Here is a 17,946-nt window from a genome sequence, read left to right on the forward strand (position 1 = left end):
AATTGACTAGTAAAAATACACCTGTATCTGGAAGGTCCAACTGCTGGTGAGCTAGAGTCCTGGTAAAAACTACACCATGAAGGCAAAACACTCCAGACCACTGCTCAAGATAGTTATTGAAAGCACAAGTCAGGAGATGGATACAGAAAAATTTTCCAAGTCACTGAATAGCCCTTGGAATCATCAAGAAATGGAAAGAATATGGCACAGCTATGAATCTACCTAGAGCAGGCCGTCCTCAAAAACTGAATGACTGTGCAAGAAGGGGACAAGTGAGGGAGGTCACCAAGGGACCTATGACAACTCTGAAGGAGTTACAAGCTTATGGTTGAGATGGACTGTGCATACAACAACTGTTGCCTAGGTGCTTCACCAGTCGCAGCTTTATGGGAGGTGGCAAAGGGAAAGCCACTGTTGAGTAAAACTCTCATGAAATCTTATCTAGAGTTTGCCAGAAGACAGGTGGGAGACTCTAAAGTCAGCTGGAAGTAAATTCTGTGATCTGATGAAACCAAAATCGAGAGTTTTGGCTATCAGACTAAACGCTGCTTGGTGTAAGCCAAACACAATCAAAAACACCACCACCGCTACTGTGAAGCATGATGGTGGCTGCACCATGCTGTGGGGATGCTTCACTGCAGCAGGCCCTGGAAGGGTTGTGAAGGTAGAGGGCAAAATGAAGGGAAATCCTGGAGGAAAACATGATGCAGTCTGTAGGAGAACTTGGAAGAAGATTTGTTTTCCAGCAAGACAATGACCCCCACTATAAAGCCAGAGCTACATAGGAATGGCTTAAAAATAACAAAGTTAATGTCCTGTAGTGACCAAGTCAGAGTCCAGACTTCAATCCAATTGAGAACTTGTGGCCGGACTGGAAAAGAGCTGTTCGTTCAGGATCCCCATGCAATCTGACAGCCTGAACAGTTTTGCAAAGAAGAATGGGGAAAACTTAGTGTCCAAATGTGCAAAGCTGATAGAGCCCTATTCACACAAACTCGAGGCTGTAATTGCTGCCAAAGGTGTATCTACTAAATACTGTCTTGGAGGGCGTGAATTCATGTGCGATCAATTATTTTGTGATTTTTTTATTTAATTAATTTAGATCACTTTGTAGAGATCTCTTTTCACTTTGACACGAAAGAGTAATTTTCTGTTGATCGGTGTCAAAAAAGCCAAATTTAATTCACTGTGATTCACTGTTGTAAAATAATAAAACATGAACATTTCTGGGGGTGGGGGTAGAGGAATAATTTAATACTTTTTTATAGGCACTGTAAACAAGGTACTGTAATCAAGATACAAGCATTAAACCAAGGGTTCCCAACCTGAGGTCCTCAGACCCCTTGCTTAATGGTATTGGTCCAAGGTTGGGAACCCCTGCATTAGTTTATCGTCATTGACTGTAGCTCCGCTTTCAATACTATAATTCCAAGCAAACCCATCACTAATCTCCTTGATCTTGGACTCAAAGCCTGCCTTTGCAACTGGATCTTTGACTTCCAGACCAATAGATGGCAATTAGTAGGGCAGCAGCACCTCTTTAATAGTTACCCTCAGAACTGGTGCCCCATAAGGCTGTGTCTTCAGCCCCCTACTCTACTTGCTAAATGCTCACAACTTTGTGGTCAGATTCTGCTTTAATTCCACCTACAGCAGGGATTCCCAGCCTTTTTGTAATGCCATGGCCCCATACCATTAACAGGGATCTATGGACCCCAGGTCGGGAATTCCTGATTTACAGGTTTGCAGATTATACCACTGTAATGGACTGTAACTCAAATAACAATGAATTGGAGAGCAGGAAGGAGAAAGAGAGCATAGTGACATGTTGTCATGACAACAGCTTTTCCTTAAATGTCAGCAAAACAAGAGAGCTGGTCGTTGACTTCAGAAAGAGGGTCTGTGCACATGTTACTGTTTATACCAACAGTGCTGAGGTTGAGAGGGTGACTGGGTTGAGAGCTTCAAGTTCTTAGGAGTGAACATCACCAATCGCCTGACCTGGTCCAACTTTGACACTAGGCTCAAGAAAACTTAGCCTCAGGAGGCTAAAGAAATTTGACCCTCAAATTTGTATCGTTGCACCACAGAAAGCATTCTTTCTGGATACGTAACAGCCCTGCCCATGATTGCAAGACACTATAGAAAATGATGAACACAGCTCAACATATTGTGGAGCCAGCCTCCGCTGCACAGATTCTGTCCACAGATCTCATCGCCATGGTAAAGCAGCCAGCAAAATCCAAGACCCACCTACCCCAGATATTCTCTCTTCTCCCAGCCTTACACTGGGCAGAAGATACATAAACCCAAAAGCATGTACTACCAGGCTCAAGGACACCTACCTAACTGTAATAAGACTATTAATCGGTGTCCTAGTGTGAATTGAATTGACTTTATTTCTTACATTCCTCACATACATGAGGAGTAAAAATCTTTGTTACGTCACTGTCTAAGTGTGCAATGTGCAATCATGGTGATTTACAATAATTTATAATAAAGAGAAGAGTCAATGTAACATAGAAATACACTCAAATCACCATGAGTTAAATAGTCTGGTGGCCTGATGGAAGAAGCTGTTCCAAAGCCTTTAGGTCCTGGCTTTTATGCTGCGGTACCGTTTCCCAGATGGTAGCAGATGGAATAGACCGTGTTTGGGGTGACTCGGGTCCCTAGTGATCCTTCAGGCCCTTTTTCGCACCTATTTTTGTAAATGTCCTGAATCATGGGAAGTTCACAACTACAGATGTGCTGGGCTGTCCACACCACTCTCTGCAGAATCCTGCAATTAAGGGAGATACAGTTCCCGTACCTGGCAGTGATGCAACCAGTCAGGATGCTCTCAAATGTGCCCCTGTAGAAAGTTCTTGGGATTTGGGGGCCCACCCCAAACTTCCTCAACCGACTGAGGTGAAGGAGGCGCTATTGTGCCTTTTTCACCACACAGCTGGTGTGTACAAAACCACATGAGGTCCTTGGTGATGTGGATGCTGAGGAACTTAAAGCTCTTTACCCTCTCAACCCCAGATTCATTGATGTCAATAGGGGTCAGCCTGTCTCCATTCCTCCTGTAATCCACAGCCAGCTCCTTTGCTTTAGCAATATTGAGGGAGAGATTATTTTCTCTCTGTGTCACCATTGTGTCAGAGAGATGACTTATTCCCTATAGGCCATCTCATTATTGTTTGAGATAAGGCCAATCAATGTATTGTCATCGACAAATTGAATTAGCAGATTAGAGCTCTGGGTGGCGATACAGTCATGGGTATACAGGGAGTAAAGGGTGATGAGATGGACTGGAGTATTGCATTCAGTCATATCACCCCATTATAGGAGGGATGTGGAGGTTTTGGAGGGGATGTGGAAGAGGTTTACCAGGATGCCCTCTGGGTTAGAGGGTATGAGCGAGAAGGAGAGGTTGGTCCATCTTGGGTTGTTTTCTCTGTAGCAGTAGAGGCTGATGGAGATGTGATAGAAGCTGATAAGATTATGAGAGACAGATTAAACTGCCAGTATTTTTTTCCAAGCTACCAGAGGGCATAGTATGGCAACTGCTCTGTCCATGGCTGCAAAAAACTGTAGAAAAGTTGTGGTCACAGCCTAATGGGGAGGGGAGGTTCTAACCCCCCCCCCGCCACACCCCACAGTGGTGGGTGCTTGGAATTGCTGCCTGGGGTGGTAGTGGAGGCGAATACAATATTTTTCAAGGGGCTTTTAGACAGGCAAATGAATGTGCAGGAAGTGGAAGACTGGAAATTGTGGCAAACAAAAGGGATTGGATGAGTTGGGTATTTGATTACTAATTTAATTTGCTCAGCACAACATTGTGGGCCGAAGAGTTGTTCCTGTGCTAATTAGCTTTCTTCAATAAATATGTCCAAACAACTGCTTTCTGTCCCATAGAGTAAGCAGCACAGAAACAAGCCCTTTGGCCCACCAGGAATATTGTTTCTAAAAGCATTTCCCACCCCATTCCCTCCTCCTCGTTGTAGGTGAACAGACTGCCCATTAATTCCACTGCAGGTGGTTTCTGGGCCTGAGAGAAGTAAAGCTGATTTGGTGAAGAAATGTGGCTGACTGAATACGTGAGCACATTTTGATTAATAATGTAGGAAAGGTAAAGAAGCCACTTACCTGAAGAAGTCATCTGGGACTCGCTGGCAGTGGTTGTCAATTTAACCAACACTGCATCTGACCTCCTCACCTAGTTAATCTCCCACATTCATTCCAAGGGAATAGTCCTAGTCTATGCAACCTCTCCTTGTAACTCAGCAACCCCAAGACTAGACAAAATCCTGGAAAACCTTTAATAGTTCCTTCTAGGTTAATGACATCTTTCTTTCAACAGGATGACCAAAAATACACAATAATCCAAGTGTAGTCTCACCAAAATCTTATGCAACAGCAACAGAAATTTCCAACCCTTACACTCAATGTCCAGAATGATGAAAGCCGACATGTCATATGCTTTTTCACAACCCTATCTACCTCATTCAAACTTACAATCAAATCCATTCACTTAAGTTTTTTAAGTTTGTGTGTGCCATAGAGATACAGAAAAATGTTATTCAGACTCAGTAGTATACTAAGCTTTTAGTCATTGAATGACTGTGCAAATGACAAAGGTATAGCAAATGAACTTTCACATGGGTTCAAAGTGGATGACCTAATACCTACCATAAATTGATAAAAATGTGGAAGTAGCATAGTCCAATAAGATTGGGGTATCAATGCAATGCCCAGCAGTACAAAAGCGCAACTCAGATGCATGACAGCCATAAAACCAGTATTAAAGTAGCAATATAATGAATTTATGGATGATGCTTGGTCGATTGGTTCAGAGCAATTATAGCTCTGGGGAAAAAGCTATTTTTCAGTCTGGAAGTGTGGGCATAGAAAATCTTATAATGTCTGCCAGATGGAAGAAGTTCAAACAGATGATTGCATGGGTGTGTATTGGCCTTACAGATGCTTGTAGCTTTCCTTAGGCAGCGAGAGCTGTAGGTGTCCTCCAGGGCTGGGAACTGTGTCGCAATGATCTTCTGTGCGCTAGAGATGACCCGCTGAAGTGCTTTCCTATCCGCTGCTGTACAACTGAGATACCACACAGAGATGCAGTATGTTAAGATGCTCTCTATGGTGCAGCGGTAAAAGGTCATCAGCATCTGTTCAGATAGACCAGCTTTCTTCAGCGTCCTGAGGAAAAACAAGCATTGCTGTGCTTTCTTAACTATTGTAGTGATGTTAGTGGACCATGTAAGGTCTTTTAAGATGTGTATTCCCAGAAACCTGAAACTGGACACTCTCTCCACTATGTCTCCGTTAATGTAGACTGGAGTGTACTCGTCATCCCGTGACTTTCCAAAATTGATAATTATCTCCTTAGTCTTTGCTGTATTAAGAGACAGGTTGTTCTCAGAGCACCAGCTCACTAAGTTCTGTACCTCTGTTCTGTACACTAATTTGTCTCTGCTGGAGATCAACCCGATCACTGTTGTGTCATCTGCAAATTTGACGATGGTATTGGTGTTAAATGCATGTACATATTCATAAGTGAAGAGGGAGTAGAGTATGGGAATCAATACACAACCTTGTGGTATACCAGTATTCAGGATAGTAGTGGAGGACAGGTGAGGGCCCAGTCTCACTGTCCGTGAATGGTCTGACAAGAAATTCAGGACCCAGTTGCAGAGTGATGAGCTGAGATAGATCTCCTGCATAGATTGTTATGTTTACTTGGGGATCCTTTGCATCTTGCCATTGAGTCCATTACATAACAGGGCTAATAAATTTGCCTTTGGTTTCACGAGCTTCAAATTTTACTAACAGGAAATGTATCAAATGACTTTCTGAAAATCCATGGTAGGAATTCCCCTATCTACAATCTGTCACTTAATGAAAATTTTAAACTGGTTTAGCAGACATAAGCTATTCTATATGTATTGACTTGCACGAATTTTCAATCTGCTTTAGAGTTCAGTAATTTCAGAACAAATTTTTGGCAAACTGGTCTTTAATTCCTTGATTACCATCAGAATTGCTTTTCACTATTTTTCTTAAATTCAGTTAACTTGTCTGAAGGATTGGTTTTGAACTAGTTTTGTAGGTGGCCTAACTAATTTGTCAATGCATTTGTCTATTTCCTTTAAAAAATTTTGGTTTGGAACCCACCACCTCTTACTTTTCTTCTGTGTTCTTGTGATTTTTAATTTGGATAAACTCTTGATTCAAAAGCTTGAAAAATTGCTTCGTATTTTTAAAAAGCTGCTCTGTTGTGATGTTCTCTATATCTCTTCCAGTTTGCTAGGATTTACACTAGTCTTTGCCTTGTTATGGGACAGTGGTGCAGCTGGGTAAGCCACTGCATCATAGCTCCATGACCTTTGGTATCCCTCGGGATACTCTTTCATATCGCAGAAGTGTGCAGATTCTCAGGGTAATTAGCTAGTATAAAATGTCCCTAATGTTTGAGTGATTAGCAGAGTTAGGGTAGAGTTGATGGAGTTCTGAGGAGAATAAACCGGGTTAGACTAACTTAAGGTTTAAAATGAATGCTTAATGGTCAGCATTTATTCACTGGGCCGAAGGGCCTGTGTCCACGCTTCCTCTATGGATTATGTGCACTTAATCACTTATGTTGTGTATTGCCTTTGGGCCCTTTAAGATATAAATTGGTGTGGCAACTTCATTTTTAATTATTCACACTGCAGTGCTTTGGTTTTACCTTGTAGACTTGCCCAGTCTCTAGAAACATAGAAAATCTTCAGCACATTACAGGCCCTTCGGCCCACAATGTTGTGCCGACCACATACCCTACTCTAGAAGCTGCCTAGAATTTCCCTACTGCATAGTCTTCTATTTTTCTAAGCTCCATGTACCTATCTACGGGTCTCTTAAAAAGACTCAGTGTTATCTGATCACATTGAAGCCAGCATTAGCCAAATGCAGAAACTTTCCCTGTTTCTCTCCAGGATATTGCATTGAACTGATCTTATTATGATGGCCATTAAATGAAGATTCATGCATTATTAGGCTACTAAATAAAACCAGCTCAGGATTTAGTGCTAAATCCTTCTTAATTCAAGACAAAATGAGGCACAAAAATATCCTGTGCATATTCTGGAAAATTATCTTCTGCATTTATTTAAGCTGTATGAAAATTGGAAAAGCCTTTGGTTTTGCTGTGTGCTTGTATAATTACTGTATATTTATGATTTTTGCCACTATACAACTGCTGTCAAGTGGCTCATACACAATTCCTGTTGAACAAAGACAGGTTTCCTTTCCACTCTACTTAAACCATAGGATATATGTTCTTCTCTCCACTCCATTTTTCATGTGACTCAAGTAATAATTTTTGATGTCTTTCTATATTTCTTGTACTGTATCTAACCCATAAAGTGTTCACTGCCAGCTTTGCTGTGAATTGTTGTAAGATATACCATCAAAAGCTTCAATTAAATTCACTTAATGCATGTTATCAGTTGGAGCTCTTAAAATGATAATACCAAATCAAAGCTACAGCTACATTTAACGAGTAGAGGAAGGTAACTTTGATCATACAAGTTTGCTTCAGTTAAGTTTATAAGTTGTTGGTGGAAGCAATTTTTAAAATCTCAAATAGACATAGCAACAGCATCATGCATCATAAATGTCTCTCCTGTCTCTCCTTTCGGTTTCTTCCAGATTTGATCCAGTGTACCAATGAGATGAATGTGAACATACCACAGATGGCTGATACTTTATTTGAGAGGGCAACCAACAGCAGCTGGGTTGTAGTGTTTAAGGCATTAATCACAACACATCACTTGATGATGTATGGGAATGAGGTAAGTGTTATCAAATGACTATTGCCATTTAAAAGGTTATTGTCAACACATGGAAAGCAAAGCAAACTAAAAATGCTGGAAATCGGAAATAAAAACAATTATTTGGCAGTTCAGACAGCTTTTGTGAAGAGATTTAAAGTTAACATTATAAGTTAATATCCCTTTGATCAGAAATAGTTGTGACCTCATTTTCTGCTTTTTATAGTCTGCATTTGGATCCCACCTGGGTAGCTTCGAAGATTTATTTTTAAATGAAAAATGTATTTGTGTGATTGCGCAGGCCTTCTATGAGTAGTAGGATTTCTGCTTCTGCACTTTGTTTAAATGTTTGACTGAAAAGATATTTGGACAGGTGGAAGCATAATTTATTTTCTAATACAGCTTTTTCTCCCATTTCACTAATCACCAATGCAACCATTGATAATTATTTATATCAGCCAGGATAACAATAGCAGTAGGTTTACTCATTCAACTATCGAGGGCTGTCCTGTGATTATTGTCATACATCTGTCATTGAGATCAGACAAGCCATTAAAAAGCAATTATGAAACCTGGTATATTTTCTTGTGTCAAATACATGATCCATCTAGGCTGTCCCCTCAAATTTCCATCATAACAGAAGCCATGCTTTACTAAATACATATCACTCTGTAAAATACTAAGGCTGAAAGTACAAAGGCTACAGGATCAAACCATGTGCCGGCAATAGCAGTGAGGACCAGCACTTTGGAGTACCTGTCCATCCAGCTGAGTTGTTCTGTTACAGTTCAAACATTAGCTTCTACCTGGCAATGTAGAAAATCAGCCAGGTGTGACCTTTGTTAGCAAAGAAACAGGACAAATCCAACCAGTTAATTACTACCTGTCTATATTCGGGCATTGACAGAGTGATTAAAGGCTGTCAGCCACTGTATTATTAAATAACCTCCTCAAAGTGCTCAGATCAGGTTTTGACCAGACCACACTGCTCCAGATTTAATCATTAGCATCACTGAAGAGCTGAATTTTAGAGATGAGATGAGAATAATTGCTCTTGACCAAGTGAAGTGCAGCATCAAGGCATCCAGTTATATGGGGCATCAAAAAAAGCCCAATGACTTGAAGTGCGCTTTACACAAAGGATCAACCATTCCATCCCCCAAGACATCTATTAGCAGCTTCATCGATGATCTTCCTCCTATTATGTAGAAAAAGGGGGTTGTTTGCTTTTGATAGCAGAACATTCATTTCCATTTGCAGCTCCTCAGAATCAGTCTAAGTCTGCATTCAGCAAAACGTAGCATTCTGGATTAGGCTAGTAAATGGCAATTAGTAATGAGAATTGCTTAGTTGCTTGCCCATCATCTGAAATTAAGGCATTGTAAACCTCTAGACTCTCATCGCTCTCTTGACTATACTTTCCATCCATCTTCATCTCAGGATTCTGTTACACTTTCAGAGGCAGCTGTGTGGAAAGATTCAACACCAGAGTGAATGTCCGTCATATTTACTGTGGTGATGAAACTTTCTATACAGCTGCCTCCAAAATGTGATGCTTCGCTCAGCTCTGAAACTTTATCATAGTTGACAGAGCCCTCAACTACATCATATTTGCTTCCTGCATTTACCTCAACCCTTGTCCTTCTGTACAGTGCAACAATGGAGTTATGTAGTCATTACCTTCCAGCAAACCAGCCTTTCCATTCAAGGGATTGTTGCTTTGCAATTTTCACCAGTGCGTGCACACACGCTTTCTTTCATTTCCACTTACAACTCCCCTTCATACACCACATGTGGTCCTTCATTTGTGCTTCCCATCTATGTATGTCAGCTCTACATCAGCAAAACCAAACAAAGATTGAGTGAACACTAGAGAATTTATAGAGGAGATCCTGCAGTTACTGAAAATCTTGAGCAGCACACACAATGCTGGAGGATCTCGGCAAGTCAGAGAGTAGTTGATAACTGCCTGACTTGCTGAGTTCCTCCATTTTGTGTGTGGAGAATTTGTGTTCAGTCTGCAAGGGTGTCTTTGAGCTCTGTTGACTGGCACTTTAACTCTGTCCAGCTCCCACTCTAACTGATCTTTCTATCGTCTCCCACACTGTTACATTAAGGCCCAATCTTCTGCCACATTAGGTAACTCGCTTTCTTAGTCTTTATCAGAACTGACAAGCCATTCATATTATTAGCTCAATTGTTAGCTCTTCATTAGCATGCTAGGGTATTCCCTGTATTAAAAAAAAAATTTCAGTTTTTCATTTGCCTTCTCACCTCGCTTTCTAGTTTTAAATTGCAGGCATGTTTTCTTTCCTACCATTTTAATGAATGGTCTTTGACCTGAAACATTAACCCTTTTTTTCTTTTTCTGCAGATACTATCTGACCTGCTGAGTGTTTCCAGCATTTTCTATTTACTTCAAGTTTCCAACATCTGGAGTTTTTGAAAAACAAATCTTTCTATATTGTTTTAACTTTTTTTTCATTTATTTCCCACTCCCCATAAGAAAGGAAATTATGAAGTATTCAATATGCCAGGATCATGACGATTATTTTGTGCAGCTAGGTTTTATTTATTGTGTCGATTAAACATACCACAGGTTAAACTTAATGCACTCTTTTAAAATGAAAATTATTGACATTTTGGCGTATATGCCTCTTTTTTTTTAAACAGCTTAACCTTCCAGTTTGCACAAGGTATGACTGTAGAGTTTCCAGGAAATGTAATTGATTTTCTGTTAACAGTTTTGTTGGAGCACAGAAGCCACATTGTACTGGAACAGAAATAATGTGTTTAATTTGATTTGGCTGAGGCAGCAGCAGGATCTATTGGCTGGTACAAAAACTGTTCAGCTGGTTCCATTTATTATCAGAAAATGTATACAACCTGAAATTCTTGCTCTGTGGATGGTGCTTTAGTTCCAGGCTATGATAACGGTGATAATACTTTATCTCTACATACCATACAATAGAAAATGATTATCCAGGAACCAACTTGGTATCGATACAGCTCAGCAAAAGTGTGGTTTTCTTCCTCTCCCCACGGTAGTTGCAAGTGTCGTTATGATCCAAAGCATTGTAGGATTCACTTAAGGGAAGATATTTAGTATAAGGGAAGATATTAAATCCAGTATTACTTTAATTAAAACAATTCATAAAGTTTTATGTGTTGGCGCGTGGCCAAGTAGTTAAGGCGATCGTCTAGTGATTTGAAGGTCGCTATTTCGAGCCTTGGCTGAGGCAGTGTGTGTGTCCTTGAGCAAAGCACTTAACCACACATTGCTCTGCGACGACACCGGTGCTAAGCTGTATGGGTCCTAATGCCCTTCCCTTGGACAACATCAGTGGCGTGGAGAGGGGGAGACTTGCAGTATGGGCATTTGCTGGTCTTCCTTATAACCTTGCCTAGGCCTGCATCCTGGAAACATTCCAAGGCGCAAATCCATGGTCTCATGAGACTAGCGGATGTCTATATAAAGTTCTTTATTAATTTCCTGAAATCTGTTATGTATCTTCCGAAGGTTAGTCTTTTACTTTATCTTGAACTGTCTTTTGAAACTTTATTTTCAAATGAAGTCATTTAGCCTGAGCCTACCTAATTTCCATCATAATAAATATATACAAATGTTTAGAATCATCTTAGCCTTTAGAAGTTGGTCACACTCCTTAGGAAGCATAATAAAACAAACTCAAACCACATTAGTAATCTATTGAAAATGATAGTTGTAGCTTCCAACCATGGTTTATGCATTCTTCTGTAGTGATTGTCAGATTTCTATTTATATCTCACTGTCCCACATGTTTATTAATTTCACTGTGATGTTTGCTGTTGCCATTTTGTAAAATGATAAAGTGATCGACTTTATTTTGATCCTACCCATAAACAATTAAGCCAGCTCTAGGCAGAGAATTAGAATCAGGTATATTATCATGGCTGTGACGTGAAATTTGTTAACTTAGCAGCAGTTCAATGCAATACATAATCTAGCAGAGAGAAAAAAAACATAATAGAGTTTTATAAGGTATCAATTTACCTTTGCAAATGGAAATTTTTCATTAACTCTACTGTCAAAGTTGTTTTAAGCTTGTGAATATGTACCACAGCCATATGATGAATTGGGTTTTGTAAATTAAATGGTGGTCTTATTGGGAAGAAGGTGCATTAAGTATAGAAGCACAAAGCAACTGAGCCACACAGTTAAAGGGGGGTCCTGAGCTCAGAGTGAGCTGGGCCTTTGTTCACTAATGTGTCCATTTTGCTGTTGTGACAGTGCATGCTTTGGATCTTCCACTCAATGCTCTAATTCATATTCCCTTTGAAACCCTGGGGCTTTTTTGTTTGGAAAAAAACATACAAAATGGCACTGAGAACTTCAGATCCCCAGCTAAGCACATGGTTCACTTTTCAGAAGGAAACTGTTCCTTGCATGTACAATTTATCAGAAGCCTGTGCAGGTTCTTCTACCTGTGCTTCCAGGAGAATTCTGCCCCTGCTCTCCCACCAGTGTAGCATAGACTTGTTTCTTTCCAATACTTTCCAGCTGCTGAAAGAACGCTGGTTGCACTGCATTCACTTTAGAGCTGCTTTTGCAGTCAGAGCTGTGAAGAGGAATACTGCTAATGTGAAAAATTTCTCCCCCACAGAAGCTGTTCCTGAAAAAAGGAGGCCATTATTTTGGTTTTTGGAGTTCATATTTAGAAATTTTGATTTTTTTTAAGGACTTTTAAAGTCAATTTTAGGGAGATATATATTGCAGAAAAATGGCACAGAAGAATATCAATGTATCAGTTTAGCCAAATTCTCAAAATTTGGTTTTGGACTTGTTATTAATTTATTTTAATTCATTATTGAAATTTCTTGCTCATTTATGTTCAGGACCAGCAATCCATTTGGAAGCAGCAGAATAGTAAATACTTTCCATGGGTGCCTTAGATCAAATAAATTGGGTATTAATTGTAATCTGAGATTTGAATCGGATTTTTTTTTCTCTTTTAGCGGTTTATCCAGTATTTGGCTTCAAGAAACACATTGTTCAACTTGAATAACTTTTTGGATAAAAGTGCCATGCAAGGTAAGTTTGTGAGTGAATTATTTAGGTATGATTTTAACAAAAAAAAATCGAAAGAATGTGTTAATTTTCTTTTGATTTTTAACATTGATGGTATAAACAAACATCTAAAAATAAGTTTTAACGATCTTTACAGATATTTGAACATGTTTTAAGGAGTAGTTGAAGTGGACTTAATGGTTTGAGAAGAAGGCATGAAAATTATCATTGACCACATTTCTTTTACCTTTATAGGATACGATATGTCAACTTTCATCAGACGATACAGCAGATACCTTAATGAGAAAGCACTCTCCTACAGACTAATGGCATTTGACTTCACTAAAATGAAGAGAGGGTATGACATTTAAGTATTGCTGAACTGGCTGGACATTAATAAATATGGCAATATAGCAAATTAATATAAAATTAATTCTATAAGATACTTCAATGAAAATAATGTCAAAATGGTACTTGGTACATACTACAACTCCATAATTGACATACTGTGAGGCTATTATTTGAATGTACTTTTACCAAATTTCAAGGTTGCCAAACAATTTAAATACAATGGGTGGAACACATTTACATTTGGTACAAGTGAAGAAAAACAAATCTGAAAACACTAAAATTCTGAAACACATTCTGGAAGCACTCAGCAAAGCTAATTAACAACTGTAAAGAAAACAGACAAGTTGGTATTTGAGATGTATTCTTATCAATTTACTCCCATGTTGAAATGAAATTAAAAATTGCTAGAAGTACTGAACCGATTAGGAAGTGTCTCTAGAAAACAAAGTTAATGTTTCAGTGCAGTGAATGGCTGGTTAAGAAAACATATTTCAAGTTCCTTGAAGGAACTATCCTTTCTGTTTCATTTTCAGTCTGCATTTGTTGTTTACAAATGTGGAATCACATTGTTAAATAGGTCAGGTGAGGAAGTACACATACAATTTGTAGTTAATTGGGCCATCAGTTAATCAGGGCAGCTGTTTATTTGGGACAACTCTTAAAGAATAAAATCTAAATCGAAAAAATAGCTGGGATTCCCTTCATTTATTTTGGACAATATGCCAGCTTATTCAGGCAGGAGACTGTGTCGTAACAGTTTCTGACTCACTACAGCTGTGTGCACTTGTCTGGCTGTTACACTGCACTTGTGCTTACAGCGATTAGTTTTTAAATAGCATCAGTTGCGTGTGTTTGTGTTCAAAAAGCAGTGATATTTATCACTGATAGTTGGTAAAAAAAAAATAAGCAGCAAAATAATTTGGAACTGTTCTGTCCACTGTGGTTTCAAGCATTCTGGCTTGGAGATGCCAGAAACGATTGGGAGTGAATATGAAATGATTTCACTAGCAGATGAATTTCTCCATCGATAACTATTCAGAACTTATCCAGTTTTGTAGTACTGTAGAGGTATTGGTAGTGTTCTGATTTGTTCTGTTTTTCATTTAAATACATAATTCGATACTCAGTTAAATGGTAGTTTTGTTTTTATACCTTTTAATTATTTTTATGAAATCAGCTAATTGGGGCAACTGCTTAATTGGGTCAAAATGTACTGACCCTGTCTCAATTAACCAGAATCCACTGTATTTGCAGTGTAATTATTATAATGCTCCTATAGCTATCAGTATGATGTCTTTGTTACTTTTTATAAAATTGGAATAAAAATGTTTGAAATAAAAGTTAAAACTATATTAGTGAGGAAAATGTTTTAAGTTTCAGCCCAATGAATTCTCATCAGGAATATTTCACGATGTTCTGCCCTGAAATGTAAATTTCAGTACTTTCCTGGTAACCAGTTTTAATTTTGTAATTTTTTCTTCATGGTTTTCTAATGGTTTTCTTCATTTTTCATTTTGTTTGTTATTTTAGTTGTTTCTGTTTGTAAATCTATTTATTGTTTTTTGATTGGTTACATTTTTGTTTAATGTCTACTTAAACATTGTGCAATCATTGCCTTACTTTGGTTTGATTTTTAATTAATCCTGGGACTTCTCTTGAGAATATACACTGTTGTTCAAAAGAATTGTCTTAATTTTACTGAGCAATAGCAGAAAATTTAATAGGATTTATTAACTTGTATGAAATGTCTATATTCTGTTTAAAAATGCTGCAAGCTTTTAATTTTGGGTCGGAATGGAGTTGTAGCATGTTCAGCTTTGTGATCTGACAGCACAACTGCTTAAAATTATGATAGATCTGGATAGAAGCCCAAATTTTGATATTTTTGCTCTTTTGTTTAAAAAACAATGCCTATAAACAGGGGTTGTATGTTCTTAGCAAACAGATGATGCATAGGAGAAGTTTTTATCTAACAATATTAACTTGTAAATGAAACGTGCAATGACTGTTTATGTATTCTTGTAGGACGGATGGAGTAATGAGAACAATGAATACAGAGAAATTGCTGAAAACACTGCCACTAATACAGAATCAACTTGATGCACTGTTAGATTTTGATGTACGTGCAAGTATTTTTATAACCTTGCAAGTGACCAACTGAAATAATTTGTATTAAAAATTAAGATTTATTGGAAATTGAACTCTGCCTTTAAATGTGTCTCCTTTACGTCGGAACATCTTGAAATTATCGCAGTACTTCATTGTTCTGTTTGAATTTTTTTAAAGTTGTTTCCTTCCCTTTCTATTACCTTGATAGTTAATGCCTGGATAATTTATGGATGGAAAGAGACAAAAGTACAGAGCAAATAGATGAGACTGGTTATTGATGTGACCATTGTGTTTGTATTGCAATTATACTTGTATAATATATCTGTCTGATAATTTAGAAACATCATATGTTCCAAATTTAAAATGCAATTATCATTTTCTAATTTCAAAAATATTAGATTAGATTATGAGAACACCCAGTCCTCTCTTTATTGTCATTTAGAAATGCATTCATGCATTAAGAAATGATACAATGTTTCTCTGGAGTGATATCACAGAAAACAGGACAAACCAAAGACTAACACTGACAGAACCACTTAATTATAACATATAGTTACAGCAGTGTGAAACAATACCATAATTTGGTGAAGAACAAACCATGGGCACAGTAAATAAGGTCTCAAAAGTCCCTGAGTCGATCAACTCCGGAGTCCCTGATAGCAGGCAGCAAAAGGGAGTAACTCCCTGCCATAAACCTCCAGGCACCGTCAACTTGCCGATGCCTTGGAAACAGCCGACACCAAGTCCATCCGTCCGAAAACTCCGAGCTTCCGACCAGCCTCTCCGATACAGCCTCCCGAGCGCCATCCTCTGCCGAGCAACTTCGACCTCTCCCCAGCCGCTGAAACACACAAAGCCAAGGATTTCGGGGCCTTCTGCTCTGGAGATTCCAGTTACCACACAGTAGCAGCGGCAGCGAAGCGGGCATTTCAGAACTTTTCCAGATGTTCCTCTGTACTCTCACGTCTGTCTCCATCAAATCAGAATTGTGCACGGTACGCTACTTGATAGATAACAGATAACAGACAATTCTTTAGGAAAGATAACAACTAAGTCTCCACAAACCTTGCCAGCTACCATTTTTTAATATTACCATTCCTTGTTTTAATAAATGATTTTTTTGAGTAAGATTATTCTTACATCACATTTGCATTATAAAAAATAAGAATCCCATAATTAGGAGAAATCAACAGATGACATTCATAGAAACCTATCTTTCAGGTTGCTATTATGTCTAGAATTAGAATGCTGTTTCAATTTGAATTGCCAGTTGTCATAATGTTTTTGAAAAGGTGATACAAAGAATCAACTAAGAATATTTTAAAATCTGCATTTTGTTATCTTTAAATTTTATTTTTCCAATATATTCTTTTCACTTCTATTCTGCTTAAACTCATGCAGCCTAAACCTCAGACACCTAGATCTCTTTGCTCCCCAGTTGTCTGGGTTCTTTCTATGCATTGATTTATTCCTCCTTAAAACTTTCCATAATATTTTTGACATTGTATCTCTAACCTTGCTCTTTGGTCCACTAACTTGGCTCTTTTTTAAATTCTTCACATTATCTCACCTGTTGTGTCAGAACTATTTAGTTACCTTGCGGTACTCTGAAGAATTTTATGGTTCCAGGCTGATAGCTCATTTTTTTGTTTTGGCACAAAAATACCATTCAAAACATGTATTGCTGCAGCCAATTAATTAAAGTTGCACCTCACTGAAACCTAGGAAAGGAGATGATTTGGGGTTGGAATCTTTTGTTGCAGTGTGAGGTAAGAATTTCCATGATGGCCCTACTGATTTTAATTTGAATAAATATCCACTTAAAAAAAGCATTTCTTGAGGGAAATTATTAGGTCTTACATTGGTTTTACAGAATGGTTTATGAACCCCTCTCAACTACCCCATAGAGATACTTTGTTACTTTTTGATGCTTTTCCTTTGGCAGTCAGTGTGTGATAGATATTAATTCTAGATTGAAATTTAATCATTGCCCAAATGTTGCTGTTTTATCTGAAGGAGTTGGTCTTGAACTCTGCATATAACACTTTATTTCAGTTGTATGTTTAAGTAAACTTGTATTTTTCCCAGTTATAATCTTCTGCCACTCCAAAATACCCATTCTTTTAACTCGTCTGTACAAACTATATTTTAATCATTATCATTTTAGAATCAAATGTGAGTGTCCACTGGGCTGTTTGTATTGGATCTTAAAGTCTAGGCAAATAACAAACTAAATTACTTTGGAGTATTCTTTGAATTGCTCAAATACATGTATTCAGAATTAGTTTCCGGATAGCTTCTTTTCAGTGAGAAGGTAGCCAACTTCATCAGTCATTTGCAAAGATGTCAATAGTTAATCTTTCTGCATGCGTTTTAATGAGGATCTCTTTCAGTAAAGCAGGCCTCTTTGTTTTCGGTGCACCTCAGACTGCGTGACAATACTGTGTTTTTGCCTCTGTATTAGACTTGGCGATGTTAGTATGGGTGAGGGTTATAGACAGGCAGATACCAGAATGCAATTTCTTGTTTTGATTAGTATGTATGAACTTCATTAACGTTATTACTATTGTTAACAGTTTGGAAGTTTTTTTTATGGTGCATCATATGCACCACACAAAATATTGAGAAGGC

At 38.3% G+C, this 17,946-nt stretch overlaps 1 protein-coding gene across 6 annotated transcripts in view; it reads left to right on the forward strand.

The window, feature by feature from the left end:
• The window catches only part of LOC134353047 (phosphatidylinositol-binding clathrin assembly protein-like), a 133,542-nt gene that overhangs the window by 57,302 nt on the left and 58,294 nt on the right, over nt 1–17,946 (forward strand). For all 6 annotated transcript variants that reach the window (XM_063060877.1, XM_063060881.1, XM_063060876.1 and 3 more), the window contains exons 2-5: nt 7,687–7,829; nt 12,804–12,879; nt 13,111–13,213; nt 15,232–15,325. In XM_063060877.1, the coding sequence (XP_062916947.1) occupies nt 7,687–7,829; nt 12,804–12,879; nt 13,111–13,213; nt 15,232–15,325 (416 nt within the window). The remainder of the gene's footprint in view (nt 1–7,686; nt 7,830–12,803; nt 12,880–13,110; nt 13,214–15,231; nt 15,326–17,946) is intronic.

Source organism: Mobula hypostoma, chromosome 10 (genome assembly GCF_963921235.1).
Source record: "Mobula hypostoma chromosome 10, sMobHyp1.1, whole genome shotgun sequence".
In the NCBI taxonomy this organism is placed as follows: Eukaryota; Metazoa; Chordata; class Chondrichthyes; order Myliobatiformes; family Myliobatidae; genus Mobula; species Mobula hypostoma.